This window comes from Salmo salar, chromosome 13 (assembly GCF_965601325.2).
Source record: "Salmo salar chromosome 13, fSalSal1, whole genome shotgun sequence".
Classification (NCBI taxonomy): domain Eukaryota; kingdom Metazoa; phylum Chordata; class Actinopteri; order Salmoniformes; family Salmonidae; genus Salmo; species Salmo salar.
Window position 1 is genome coordinate 52055001 of NC_138303.1, and position 15000 is coordinate 52070000.

At 45.2% G+C, this 15000-nt stretch overlaps 1 protein-coding gene across 4 annotated transcripts in view; it reads right to left on the reverse strand.

Moving 5' to 3' along the window:
* Positions 1-15000, reverse strand: part of LOC106567375 (sterile alpha motif domain-containing protein 11) — a 107264-nt gene that overhangs the window by 34834 nt on the left and 57430 nt on the right. For all 4 annotated transcript variants that reach the window (XM_014136541.3, XM_014136542.3, XM_014136540.3 and 1 more), the window contains 2 exons: positions 9127-9219; positions 2261-2422 (listed from right to left, as the gene is read on the reverse strand). In XM_014136541.3, the coding sequence (XP_013992016.1) occupies positions 2261-2422; positions 9127-9219 (255 nt within the window). The remainder of the gene's footprint in view (positions 1-2260; positions 2423-9126; positions 9220-15000) is intronic.

Sequence of the window (15000 nt, forward strand, 5' to 3'; positions counted from 1 at the left end):
TATATGAACTGTAACTCAGTAAAACCATTGAACATTTTTGCATGTTGCATTTATATTTTTGTTCAATATTTTTGTAAAATGTTTGCTCCAAAACACTATATATCCATTTTCAGAAACGTTGGTAAATGAGCTTTTATTGTTTAAAGATATTATGAACGAGATTGGTGTGTTTTTTTCACTATCTAATCATGACATGTATTTGTTTAAAATCTGTCACTTGATGGTTCATTTCAGAGAGACACATTTTGTTTGGGGGGGGGGGGGCAAAATGCTAAATATCCAACTCCCTCTCAAAGGAATATGTAGTACTGCTTGGTTTTACAGTGAAATGTAACAAATTACAAGAAACATTTTTGGAAAGAACTATACAAATGATACATTTGTGACATCAATATTTAATAACAAACAAAATGTGTCCAGTAATATGAGATCTGTATGTAAAACATTTACATTTCCCATCTCAGTCATTTAGCAGATGCTTTTATCCGGAGCGACTTAAAATAAGTGCATTCATCTTAAGATAGCTATGTGAGACAACCACATATCACAGTCAAATATACAGGATACGAATATTCCATTCCAGCTAAACAATGGCTATACAGCATCAATTTTTTTCCGTGTTGAAACTGAAAGTTAAAGTTTCAAAGTATCTTTTCTGCCTAACTTGGGGGAAAGCAGGCTTGTGGATTGATGAAGGCACCCACCAGGTTCAGCATCCAGGATGAATATCAGAAACACCAAAGATTTGGATGCTTGGATGGACTGGCAATGCCTTGGCCGGTGATGTCTTATCATGTGCTTAGGGGCAGCAGTACACACGCATGAGTGTGTGCGCACATGCGTGCGTGTGTGTGTTTTAAATGGCACAAGTATGTGTTTATTATTTCCTGTATATTACTTCCAAAAGGCACACACATCATAAATTAAACATCAACATGCACCCTGTTTTTTTTAACTTGTCTTGCAAATGTTCTCTCTCTCTCTCTCTCTCTCTCTCTCTCTCTCTCTCTACCAAACTCCTAACCCCTAACCTTATTTATTTATTTTACACCTCGAAGGGCATAGATAAACTGTAGATAAAAAGGAATGTGGGCAGAAAAGAGAGTAGAGGATCTTGTTGAAACTGAAAAGAGAGAGAGAGAGAGAGAGAGAGAGAGAGAGAGAGAGAGAGAGAGAGAGAGAGAGAGAGAGAGAGAGAGAGAGCATCCCCACGAGATGTCTGCATTGTGCCATAGTGTCTGCATTAAAAACAGAGCGCCTTCTGGGAAGGGAAACGGGGAGAATATGGCACCCTAGGCCATTGAACCTCCAAAATGCATTGCACTTCAGCCCTAATTCTTCTCAGATGCAGGGGGAGGCCATTAAAGCCTTTATAGGCTTCGCCCCTTAGATTTGCAGTCTGCAATTAAAAATCATTACTAATCAAATAAAAATAAAAGTAGCTCAAACTACGTTTGGGGTTGGGATGTGAAATTGATTCGATTTATGCTACCGCAAAGGGAATCGTAAATCCTGGCCGCAATTAATGTTACATTCTTTTAAAAACAGAGGAAAGGATAACAATTGAGGCCCCCGCAAGTTTAAAGTGGTGGCGAAACGAAAATACACCCTGCCACATGTTTTACTGTCCCCCCAATTTTCATATTCGATCTTTCCAGTTCCAACCCAGTTTTACCATAAGTTAACAGATGTAAATTTCAACTCCCGAAAAAAAAGAAGAAAAAAAAACCTTAAGAAAAAGTACACACTCGTGGTTTACATGGTATTGGGAGATTTACGGCGTTGGCTAACAGCCAGTGAGTGAGCAGCGGATCGATAGCGGCATCCGTGTGTGCTGGCTAGGAGTGTTGTTTAAATCGGAGTAAAGCATCGGTCACAAATCACCCAGAGTGACATTTTGACATTGGGTGGGCTGGCACCCCAAATAGAAATGACAGCAGTCTCTATGCTGGAGATTTACATTGGCATGGTGGCATACCCACAAACAGACGCCACACGAGAAAAGGCCACAACCCTGGGATTACCACTAGCAGTGGTTGAGTAGGGTCAGGTGTGTGTATAGCTCTGGTGTGTGACAGGCCTAAATGAGGTGTATGTAGTTAGGTGACTGAATCCTGAAGCTCTGATATAACGAGCGGATGTTCAGGAGGAGGGTAGGCTTCACAACTAGACCCTGACTAGGACAGCATCCACCTACACACACGTGTGCGCGTGTCTAGGTGGACACACACAAGCACACAAACACACGCACTAGTCTCACCATGGCTGGGAAGGCCCATGTTGTTGGCCAGCTGGTAGAGGCGCTGTTGCTGCTCCTCGTAGGAGCCCTGCTCGTTCAGTGCTGACATAATCCGCCTGTAGTGCTCCTCCGGGGTCATGTGACTGTGGCCGCCCCCCTCCAGCACGGGGGTGTGGGAGTTCTCTGTGGGGGGGACAGGAAGAGAGTTAGCGCACCATTAACTATGAACTCATCGTTGACCAATAACACTATCTCATGAATTAACTCACCACTAACTCACCATTAACGCACCACAATTTCACCATTAATTCACCACGAATTCACCACTAACTCACCATTAACTCACCACTAACTCACCACTACCTCAATAACTCATAATTATCTCACCATTAACATCACTGTCTCATTGCTCGGGCTCCCGATTGTGGCAGCGGTCTAAGGCACTGGATCTTAGTGCGGAGGTGTCACAACAGACACTGGTTCGATTCCAGGCTGTATCACAACCGGCTGTGATTGGAAGTCCCATAGGGAGGTGCACAATTGGCCCAGTGTTGTCTGGGTTAGGGTTTGGCCGGGGTAGGTCGTCATTGTAAAAAATAATTTGTTCTTAACCGACTTGCCTCGTTAAATAAAGGTAAAATAAAAATCTCACTACCATCTCCCCATGAACCCACCACTATCTCACCATGACCTAAATAATACCAAAACAGGGTGCTCAATCCAAAGCTATCCTTTTTTGAAGCAAAAACTCTTCATAAATAATTATAATCCATCAAAAAAGAATGGGGCAGACATTCACCAATTATTTCAAAATGGTGTACTATGGACAATAGTATAATGAGCTTTGTGAGGGGTAATGTAGAAGTCACTCTGATCTTGTATTGTATGAATACAGAACTGTTTCCTGAGTGGAAATGTGTGAGCATATGTATGTTTGTGGTGTGATGTCGCTGTGCTTTGGTTGTAAAGAGGCGGTGTGATGTGCGATATCCGCTCTCTGTGTTGCTTATTTTCTCTCCTCTCTTTCCTCTGCCTCTCCCCATCCCCTGTCTCCCCCTTCCCTACCCATTATCTCTCTCTTTCCCTCTCTCTCTCTCCAATGTTGCTCTGAGCTCTGGCAGCAGTAACTTGATACTGGGAGTCAAAGGTATAGGAGGGGGAGGTTTGGGGGAGAGAAGGGAGGGAGGGTGAAGTGGTTGGCAGTTGAGGAGGAGGAGGAGGAAGAGGAGGTGGAGGAGAGGGAGGAGGAGGATGAGGGGGTTATATTTACCATCTCCTCATTGAAACCCGAGCCTGGCCCCAGGCAGGCGAGAAAGAGTGGCGTGGGTGGGAGAAGGGGAGAGAAGGGAGGAAGGAGGGGAGGAAGAGAAGAAGGAAGGAGGGAAGGGGGAAGGGGGATGATAAGCACGCTGTCTCTGTCTCCCCCGCCAAGTTCCAACTAATCCACCCACCCAGGGACCCTCAGGTGTGTATGCATGTGGTGTGTGAGCGCGTGTGTGGCAGGCACATTTGTTTCTACCTATGGGCAGTGTGGTGTTTGCATGATTGTCTTAGTTAAAGTTGATTTTTGCCTTTATTATTGTGTGTAATGACGTGAGTGTGTGTGTGTGTCTACTTGTCTCTGCCCGTCTGAACTTCTCTCTTTATAAGCTCTGCAAGGGGTGCCAACAAACCCCCATCTTTCTCTCTCTTTCAGCCCCCAATCTATCTCTTTATCTCATATCTATTTTTCCATTTGCTTGGGTCATTATGTTCACCCATCAAGTGTGACGGAGAAGTGCCTTAGACAGAAGGAACACACACACAAGGATGCGGCTCAGAAGGCTGAGCCATTAGATCAGCAGTGTTCTAAAGCTTATTTAATCAACCACTCCTGCTGCAAGACACACAAACACGCACGCAAGCAACACATTTAAGTCATTTAACAGGCGCTCTTATTCAGAGTGACTTACAGTATGAGTCCATGCATTTTCATACTTTTTCCGAACTGCTCCGAATCTGATCTTTTTCCTGCAGTCTGAACAGCCAAAAAGCAAATGGAATCGGATATTTCAAGCCACATTTTAAATCACCTTCGTAGGAGGTTTGAAGTCAGATACAAATCTGATTTCTGGCCATACGACTTGTCAAATCTGATTTATTTGCCCTAAAGGGGTTTTTAGAATGTTATTTGGCATATATTGTTGCTTACTAGCTACTCTATTGACAGTTTGACATGTGGTAGCTAACTAGCCTGTTAATTGTTTACAACCAAATGGTGAATGCGCTAGAACTCTACACAGCTAGCCAGTTGACTGCTGTGGCTAACCAAAAAAGACTTGTTTTGAAAGTTGGATCATCTTATCCATTGAGGCTTTGAAAGAGGCACTGTTCTTATACTATGATTTTGAAACAACTGGGAAACATCCATATTAGGCATTGTTTTGGTCATCTTAGCTTGCTACATAACTTCTGAGTGATAGGAAGCATGAGCACCAACACCAAACAGCCTGTCATTACTATGACAACCAGCGTAACCATGTCAGCAAATGACTGCTGTCTGAACACACACAAATCTGTTTTGGTCACTTGTAACTTGCTGTTTGGAAAGTCAATATTCCAAAACGGATTTGAAAAACAAAACTGATTGGAGCATTAAGGTTTGCAGTGTGAACAAGGCTTTAGCGGATACTCTAATGTATGTGGCTCCAGAGAAGGCTCAGCCTGGTCAGAGGTCATGTACGAGGCAAAAGTCACTGAACACAGCACAGCACCAATCTACTCAACACACACCTCAACATTATGTATACATCGAGTCAACATGGACAGATTTAAACTACTCAATGATAACACAAGGTTGATTGCAAAAAGATTGTGAGAAGCACCTATGGTATGGTAAGCTTCACACCTATTCATGCTATTCCTTCCTTAGTTTGAAACATTGACCTTTTAAAGTTATGACTAACTAAGATGCACAACAAGAGTGGATAGTACTGATGGAAGACTGAACATAAATGTGTTTGTGTATGTGCGTGTGTGCTTTCATCTGTGTGCGGTGCGCTGTCTCTCTGTGTGTGTGCGGCCTATGCTGTCTTTGTGTATGTGCATGCATGTCATTTGTGTCGCCTTAGAGACGGGCAGGATAGGGGTGGGCTGGCCTTGACTTTGCCTGCTGTATGATGCATCAGTGACTGAGGAAGCCAGTTAGGACACCAGAGACAAGACAGGGTGGCCATGCTGGCTCCTCACAGGGACGCCAGTTTCTCTCCACATAAGGGTGAAATGAATGTGAGGGAAGCGACTGGATGAGAGAGGTAAGGAAAGAAAGTAGCCATTCCTGATGGCTTGTACATATCTTTCTAAAGGTGTGTTTACCGTTGGTCTATCAACATGTCTACAGACGGTTGTCGCAGTGACATCATGAACATTCTATTGTCGTCTGACGTCAAACTTGTCGTTGTCCTTATGAAAAAGTATACACACAAAAACGACAGGCTGCATGACATCAGCAGCCTGGTGGTCCAAAATAGCATAACTGGTGTATTTTAACACCAATAAACCCATCCGTTTAAAAGTGTATTTAGTATATGTCAATCTAGCAAACCAGGCAACTAAAAGCAACTTTCTAAACAATGTTTTGGTTCGTTTCTAGCTTGTAGAAAAAGATGGTGAGGATGACCTATGGAAGCCAGCTGCCTGGCTAGCCAGTTCAAATTAGGACCATATCATAGCTGACAATGTCTTAACTGTAGCACATTTTTATTCATTATTACACTAAAATAAACTCACAACATGATCATTATTTACAAGTTAATGGCGAGGAAATGACAGAAAATAGCTTACAGTTGTGAGTGTGAAGAAATAAAAGCAATGCATTCCACCGGAAGAATTTTATCATTGGGGTCTGTCGAGTAACCATGACAACGGACGCAGCAACAGGTTCACAGTTGAACTTTTTTTAATTTGTCTGCGACAAGGAAACCGACAGTTGCAGCGACGGTCTACAGACATTCCACCGGAGTATAAATGATATGTTGTTTTGACCAGCGACACTTGTCGCATTCTAATTGTCTACAGAGATGTCAATAGACAAAGTATAAACCAGCCTTAACACAGGAGAATGCGAGGGGCTGTGAGAGGTAAAGCGAGAATGTGTCAAGTGCGTGTGCATATGTGTTAGTATGTGCGCCAGTGGCGGTCAGTGCCGTTTAAGATGAGGAAGGACGATTTTTTTCATGAGCATGGCCTTATTTCTATTACAGGATGACTGTCATTCATATTCCATTCACCCAGTTCAATGTAACAGTGATAAATTCAGGCTACTACATGATACTCAAATGTTCCCTGTAACCATCATAAGGTTGCTACAACCTAGGCTATGAATGAAAGTTTACAACGTAGGTGCACACAGGTCGAGAGACATATTTGAGGTGACAGACAGTGACACGGACAGACAGTGACATTCAATACCGCCGTGTACCCTCACTCTTGCCTGAATCTAGCTAATATAGGGTGTAATCATTAGTCCAACAGTTGCAAACGAGAATTTCTATTGGACGAATACAGGTAAGTTTATCCTCGTTTTGTTCCATTTGTCAACAGAATCGGCACCCACGTTGTATTCCTTCTCGCATCTATGCGCTCTCCTCCTCTCACCTCTTCCTTTCACTTGTGGACTTCAATGCACAACACATCAGCTGTTTGTGACCAGGTGTCATAGGCGTCGTAAGGATTGGACCAAGGCGCAGCGGGTAAAGTGCTCATCATCTTAATTTATTAGAAATAACACTTAAACAAAAGAAACAAATGACGAAACAGTCCCATAAGGTGCAGACTATACAGGAAATAACCACCCACAAAACACAAGTGAAACAAACCTCAACTAAATATGGCCTCCAATTAGAGACAATGACAACCAGCTGCCTCTAATTGGAGGTCCTACCAAAAACCCAACATAGAAATAGAAAACTAGATTTAAACATAGAACCTAAACCAAAAACACCAAAACAAACACCCCCTGCCACGCCCTGACCAAACTACAATGACAAATAACCCCTTTTACTGGTCAGGACGTGACAGTACCCCCCCCCCAAAGGTGCAGACCCCGAACGCACCTCAAAAACAAAACCCCCACAAAAACAACCCCAAACTTAAAGGGAGGGAAGGAAGGGTGGCCACCGTCAACGACAGTCCCTGTGCTACACCCCCACTTCCCAATCCTCCCACTACAGAGGTGGCTCTGGCTCTGGGCGTAGCTACCATTCAGAAGACTCTGGGCTGCATGGCATCGCTGGAGGCCCCGGGCTGAGAGGCGTCGCTGGAGACTCTTGGCTGGGGAGCATCGCTGGAGGCTCAGGGCTGAGGAGCGTCGCTGGAGGCTCAGGGCTGAGGAGCGTCGCTGGAGGCTCAAGGCTGAGGAGCGTCGCTGGAAGCTCCGGGCTGAGGAGCGTCGCTGGAAGCTCCGGGCTGAGGAGCGTCGCTGGAGGCCTCCTGCGTGGAACTGGGACCGGTCTCCCCGGACTGGGGAGACTTATAGGAGATTGGGTGCACAGAGTGGGCACGGGGCACACTGGGCCGTGGAGGCGCACCGGCGGGCTGGAACTCAGGGCTGGCACACCCCGTCCTGGCTGAGTGGTCACTGTAGCCCGTCACGGGCAGAGCGCTGGCACAGGGCCAACTCTCGCCCGGCAACGCTGCGGAGCCCTTACTGGCCGCACCGGACTGTGCGTGCGTATGGGCAACACCGTGCGCATTTCTGCATAGCTCGGTGCTCTCCTCGTCACCCGCTCCCCACGGTAAGCATGGGGAGTTGGCTCAGGACTCCACCCTGACTCTGCCCAACTCCCCGTGTGCCCCCCCCAAAACACTTTTTTGGAGCTGCCTCTCGCACTTGCCTTTGGGCCTGTACAGCGCCTCATAATTGCGCCGCTCTGCCTTTGCTGCCTCCAGTTCCTCCCTCGGTCACCGGTACTCCCCAGCCTGCCTCCAGGGTCCCTTTCTGTCTAAGTTCTCCTCCCATGTCCACGACTCCAAATATTTCTCCTGCTGCTCAATTCTTCCGCTGCTTGGTCCTTTTCTGGTGGGTGGTTCTGTCATAGGCGTCGTAAGGATTGGACCAAGGTGCAGAGGGTAAAGTGCTCATCTTCTTAATTTATTAGAAATAACACTTAAACAAAAGAAACAAACGACGAAACAGTCCCATAAGGTGCACACTATACAGGAAATAACCACCCACAAAACACAAGTGAAACAAACCTCAACTAAATATGGCCTCCAATTAGAGACAACGACAACCAGCTGCCTCTAATTGGAGGTCCTACAAAAAACCCAACATAGAAATAGAAAACTAGATTTAAACATAGAAATAGAAAACATAGAACCTAAACCAAAAACACCAAAACACACAAAACAAACACCCCCTGCCACGCCCTGACCAAACTACAATGACAAATAACCCCTTTTACTGGTCAGGACGTGACAACAGGCCCAAAAAAACTTTCCAAGCAAAAACCATATCATAACTGTTAAACAGTTATATATATTTAGCATAGTTTTATTTTATTTGTATGAAATTCTCTGAGGATCCTTCACTGGTGTGCGTATGTCTAATTGTGTATGTGTGTGTGCGTACAGAGGCTAACCTCTCTGTAACACTGACCCACTCTGTCACTCAACACCAGCTCACACCCAGTTTCTCTCCTTCCTGTAAATCAATGATGCTCCACTCCTCCTCTACCTCCACCTCTCCATCCCTACCCTCCTCTATCCTTCTCACAAACACCTCTTTGTCAACCAAACTTCTTTATATAATTTTTTCTTCTCAGGTTAAACATAACATATTTCAGCACATCAGTAACATCACACACACACTCACGCACACACACACACACACGCGCGTGGAATCTTACCTTTGGGGGACACGCTGCGTGACTTCTTGCTGTCTGATGGGCACTCGCTGCTGCTGTTGGGGGAGTAGGCTCTCCTCTTGCCTAGAGGGTCATCTGTGAACAAAAATACATGGTTGGTGCTTAGAGAGAGAGAGAAAGAGAGAGAGAGAGAGAATGAGTAGAGAAAGAGAGAGATGGGTAGAGAAAGAGAGAGATGGGTAGAAAAAGAGAGAAAGGGACAGAGAGGGAGAAGCCACGGGCGCCTGAAGGTGTGCCTGTTCTGTCAAAGATGAGAGGGGCCCTGTGCTCCAGAGGATGACAGATCTGCCTGGGTTACTCACACGTGTGTGTGTGTGTGTGTGTGTGTCTGTGTGTGTGTGTGTGTGTGTGTGGTGTGTGTGTGTGTGTGTGTGTGTGTGTGTGTGTGTGTGTGTGTGTGTGGTGTGTGTGTGTGTGTGTGTGTGCGTGAGAAGAGAGGGATTCCTGTGGCTCTCTTGCTCTGTCTCTCTCGTCCACACTATTCTTAACATTGTCTTACATTCCCTCTTCTCTCTCTCTCTCTCTCTCTCTCTCTCTCTCTCTCTCTCGCCCTCGTCAGTCATCACAAAAGCCTTTGGTTGTGCTATTACTTATAAGAATGAATGCTCCAAACCTCTTAACATTCTGTCTTACATTCCCTCTTCTCTCTCTCTCTCTCTCTCTCTCTCTCTCTCTCTCTCTCTCTCTCTCTCTCTCTCTCTCTCTCTCTCTCGTCAGTCATCACAAAAGCCTTTGGTTGTGCTATTACTTATAAGAATGAATGCTCCAAACCTCGCAGTCAAAGAGGAGCAGTCAGAGTCACGAGAAAGTCAACCTTGGCTTCTGTCCTCGTTTCATCACAAATCTTAGCTTCATTCTTCTTCAGTTTATTGTGTCATGCCTCTCTCTCCTTTTCTGCCTCTCTCCCCTGAGTGTTTCCCTCTCTCTCTACGTTCTCTGAAACACAAACACACACTCTTCCTCTTTCTTCACCTCTCTCTCCCTCTCTATTTACCCTGCAGGTGCGTTCGAACACTACTCCAATCGGGCTCATGGGGGAGTTCTCTCGTCTCACATTAACCCCCCCCCCCCCCCCCACCAGAGAGGAGAGCATCTAGTGTACAATTATAGCACCAACCCCGCTCTATCCCCCTTCTTCCTCCCTCTCCATCCCCCATCCTGGCCTCAAACAGACCTCAAATCAATATCCGCCTAATAAGAGTGGGTGGGGATGCAGAGTGCAAAGCATGTGGTGCGAGCAGGAAGGAAGAAGCCATTTGTCATTTTTCTCGCCCTCTCTTTTTGTCTCTCTGTCTCTTCCTCTCTCTCAATTCAATTCAAGGGCTCCTCTCTCTCTCTCTGTCTCCTCTCATACTGCCGGCCAAGTCAAAACGCAACTGCTTCCTTCCATTTCTCTCGGTCTCTCTTGAAGCATTTATGAAACTGCTTTTTCCGGTTGCGCCCATCAACAAAACTGACTGTTAGAACTGCCAAATCCTCATGGATAGATGATGAATTGAAAAACTGTGTGGCTGAGAGGGATGAGGCAAAGGGAATAGCAAATACTGTAAGTCTGACAGCACAGCAGCCTGTCAAACATACAGTGAATTGAGAAATCACGTAACTAAACCAAACAAAAAGAAGAAGAAACTATACTATGGAAAATATAAAGAATGATAGTAAAAAGCTTTGATAACAAAGATGGTGCCGATAGAGATGGCAGCTTCGCTTAGGAAACTGTGCAGTATTTCGTTTTTTTATGTATTATTTCTTACATTGTTAGCCCAGAAAACCTTAAGTGTTATTACATAAAGCTGGGAAGAACTATTGGATATCAGAGAGACGTCAACTTTCCAGCACAACCGGCACTACGACCAGGAATACAACTTTCCCAAAGCGGATCCTTTGTCTGCACCTCCCAGAGCATTTGAACTGATTCCAGAGGCTGACCCAAAACAACGCGGAGGAGAGGGTGCCGGAGCGGTCTTCTAGCGAGGCTTTGGATGCACGCACACCACCCACCGCTTCTGAGTATATTACTCGCTAATGTACAATCCCTAGTTATCATAGTCGATGAAATTATGGCAAGAGTTGCTTCCAAAGAGATATCCGGGATTGTAACATACTCTGTTTCACGGAGACATAGCTAGCTGGGGACATGCTGTCGGAGTCCGTACAGCCAACAGGATTTTCAGTGCATCGCGCAGACAGGAACAAACATCTCTCTGGTAAGAAGAAGTGCGAGGGTGTGTGTTTCATGATTAACGACTCATGGTGTAATTGTAACAACATACAAGAGCTCAAGTCCTTTTGTTCACCTGACCTAGAATTCCTCACTTATCGTCACAGCCGTGTATATCCCCCAGCAAGCGGATACCAAGACGGCCATCAAGGAACTTCACTAGACTTTAGGAAAACTGGAAACCATATATCCTGAGGCTGCATTTATTGTGGCTGGGGATTTTAACAAAGCTAATCTGAGAACAAGGCTACCTAAATTCTATCAGCATATCGATTGCAGTACACGAGCGAGTAACACACTCGACCATTGCTACTCTAACTTCCGCGATGAATACAAGGCCCTCCCCCGCCCTCCTTTTGGCAAACCTGACCATGACTCCATCTTGTTGCTCCCCTCCTATAGGCAGGAACTAAAACAGGAAGCGCCTGTGCTTAGGTCTATCCAACGCTGGTCTGACCAATCAGATTCCACTCTTCAAGCTTACTTCAATGACGTGGACTGGGATATGTCTGCGTAGCCTCAGACAATAACATTGACATATACACTGATTCGGTGAGCGAGTTTATAAGGAAGTGTATAGGAGATGTTGTACCCACTGTGACTATTAAAACCTTCCCTAACCAGAAACCGTGGATTGATGGCAGCATTCGCGCAAAAAGGAAAGCACGTTCCACCACATTTAACCATGGCAAGGTGACTGGAAACATAACCGTATACAAACAGTGTAGTTATTCCCTCCATAAGGCAATCAAACAAGCAAAATGTCCGTAAAGAGACAAAGTGGAGTCGCAATTTAACGGCTCAAACACGAGACATATGTGGCAAGGTCTACAGAAAATAAAGCCTGTGTGTCTATGTATGCTGACGACTCAACAGTATGCACATCGAATACAACAGTAAAATAAATAAATGACACTCTTAACATAGAGCTCCAGTCAGGTTTAGAATGGGTAACTAGCAATAGGCTGGTGCTAAATATGTCAAAAACGAAAAGCATTGTTTTTGAGACAAATCACTTGCTCAACCCTAAATCTCATCTATATCTATTATTGAACAATATGGGAAGTGAGCAAGTTTAGGAGACTAAACTGCTATGTGTAACCCTACACAGTGCATTCGGAAAGTATTCAGACCCCTTGACTTTTTCCACATTTTGTTAGGTTACAGCCTTATTCTAAAAATGTATTCATAGTTTTTTCCCCTCATCAATCTACACACAATACCCCACAACGACAAAGCAAAACTTTTGCAAATGTAAAAAAAACCCCAGAAATATCACATTTACATAAGTATTCAGACCCGTTGTTATGAGACTCAAAATTGTGCTCAGGTGCATCCTGTTTCCATTGATCATCCTTGAGATGTTTCTACAACCTGACTGGAGTCCATTGGAGTAAATTGCAGTTGGTCAAGAAAAGAGCAGCATGTATTGCACTTAGATGTACACGGAGGGTGAATGTCAATAACATGCATGACAATCTCTCCTGGCTCAAAGTTGAGGAGAGATTGACTGCATCACTATCGGTCTTGTACGGGGTGTTGAAGGTACCGAACTGTCTGTTCAAGCAGTTGGCACACAGTTCAAACACTCATCGGTACAACACAAGACATTCAATCAGAGGTCTCTTCACAGTCCCCCGGTCAGGAATAGAGGAGGTGAAAGACACTATATATACAACAGTTTGTTGACTCCCCATCAAATTAGTGGATTCGGCTATTTCAGCCACACCCGTTGCTGACAGGTGTGTAAAATCAAGCACACAGCCATTCAATATCCATAGACAAACATTGGCAGTAGAATGGCCTTACTGAAGAGCTCAGTGACTTTCAACATGGCTCCAAAGAGTCAGTTAGTCAACTTTCTGCCCTGTTAGAGCTTCCCCGGTCAAATGTAAGTGCTGTTATTGTGAAGTGGAAAGGTCTAGGAGCAACAACGGCTCAGCCGCAAAGTGGTAGGCCACACAAGCTCACAGAACGGGACCGGCGAGTGATGAAGCACGTAGTGCAGTAATATGTGTCTGTCCTCAGTTGCAACACTCACTACCGAGTTCCAAACTGTGTCTGGAAGCAAAGTCAGCACAATAACATTTCGTCGGGAGCTTCATGAAATGGGTTTCCATGGTCGAGTAGCCACACACAAGCCTAAGATCACCATGTACAATGCCAAGTGTTGGCTGGAGTGGTGTAAAACTTGCCGCCATTGGACTCAGGAGCAGTGGAAACAAGTTCTCTGGAGTGATGAATCACGCTTCACCATCTGGCATTCCGACAGACAAATCTAGGTTTGGCGAATGCCAGGAGAACGCTACCTGTCCGAATGCATAGTGCCAACTGTAAAGTTTGGTGGAGGAGGAATAATGCTCTGGGGCTGTTGTTCATGGTTCGGGCTAGGCCCCTTAGTTACAGTGAAGGCAAATCTTATAGACCATTCTGTGCTTCCAACTTTGTGGCAACAGTTTGGGGAAGGAGCGAGAGAGAGAGAGAGAGAGAGAGAGAAAGAGAGAGAGAGAGATGAATAAAGGGTGAGAGTGAGCGACATAGAGAGAAGAAGAGAGAGAAGAGAGAGAGATTAATAAAGGGTGAGAGTGAGAGACATAGAGAGAAGAAGAGCGAGAGAGACAGAGAGAGAGAGAGAGAGAGAGAGAGAGAGAGAGAGAGATGAATAAAGGGTGAGAGTGAGAGACATAGAGAGAAGAAGAGCGAGAGAGACAGAGAGAGACAGAGAGAGAGAGAGAGAGAGAGAGAGAGAGAGAGATGAATAAAGGGTGAGAGTGAGCGACAGAGAGAAGAAGAGAGAGAAGAGAGAGAGATGAATAAAGGGTGAGAGTGAGACATAGAGAGAAGAAGAGCGAGAGAGACAGAGAGAGAGAGAGAGAGAGAGAGAGAGATGAATAAAGGGTGAGAGTGAGAGACATAGAGAGAAGAAGAGCGAGAGAGACAGAGAGAGAGAGAGAGAGAGAGAGAGAGAGAGAGAGAGAGAGAGAGAGGTGGAAGAAAGCAAGCCTGTGCATGAAAGTGTGATTGGAGTGGTAGAGTTGGCGTCTTGGAGGCCTTTGTTTGGTTTTGTGGAGGAGAGGAGAGGAAACCTGGTGTCGGAGAGAGGAGGTTCACTAATGATCCCCCTGTTTGATGTTTCCTCTCCGGGCATGAGGAGATTCACTCTCTACCCCTCCCCGGAGATAGAGACAGAGAGAGAGATAGCGAGAGAGACAGAGAAAGAGAGAGAGAGAGAGATTTTCTCTTTCTCCATGGTACTTGAATGAAATACGGGAGCTCCTGTCTTCCCCTCCTTTCTCCCATCTCTATTCCAACCATTGGCCTTTACAGTGTCTAAATGCACAACCATAAGACTTTTGATTATTTTACACAAGATTTATCAAACCTTTAATACAGTAGCCTATATCAGACCTAAACCTTCCATTGCACACGCACACACACACTTTCATTTGGGCCGACTTCACAGAAGACAGTGTCTCTTCTGAGCCATTGCCTGAGGGTCAGGGATTTTAAGGCGGAAAGCTTTTAAAGCCAATTAAATGGTGCTTCTTAAAGCGTTGGCGCTTCCATTTAACACCGAAACCCGCCTTAAACCCATCAAGCTCTCATAGTCTCACTGTAGAATCAGACATCCAAAC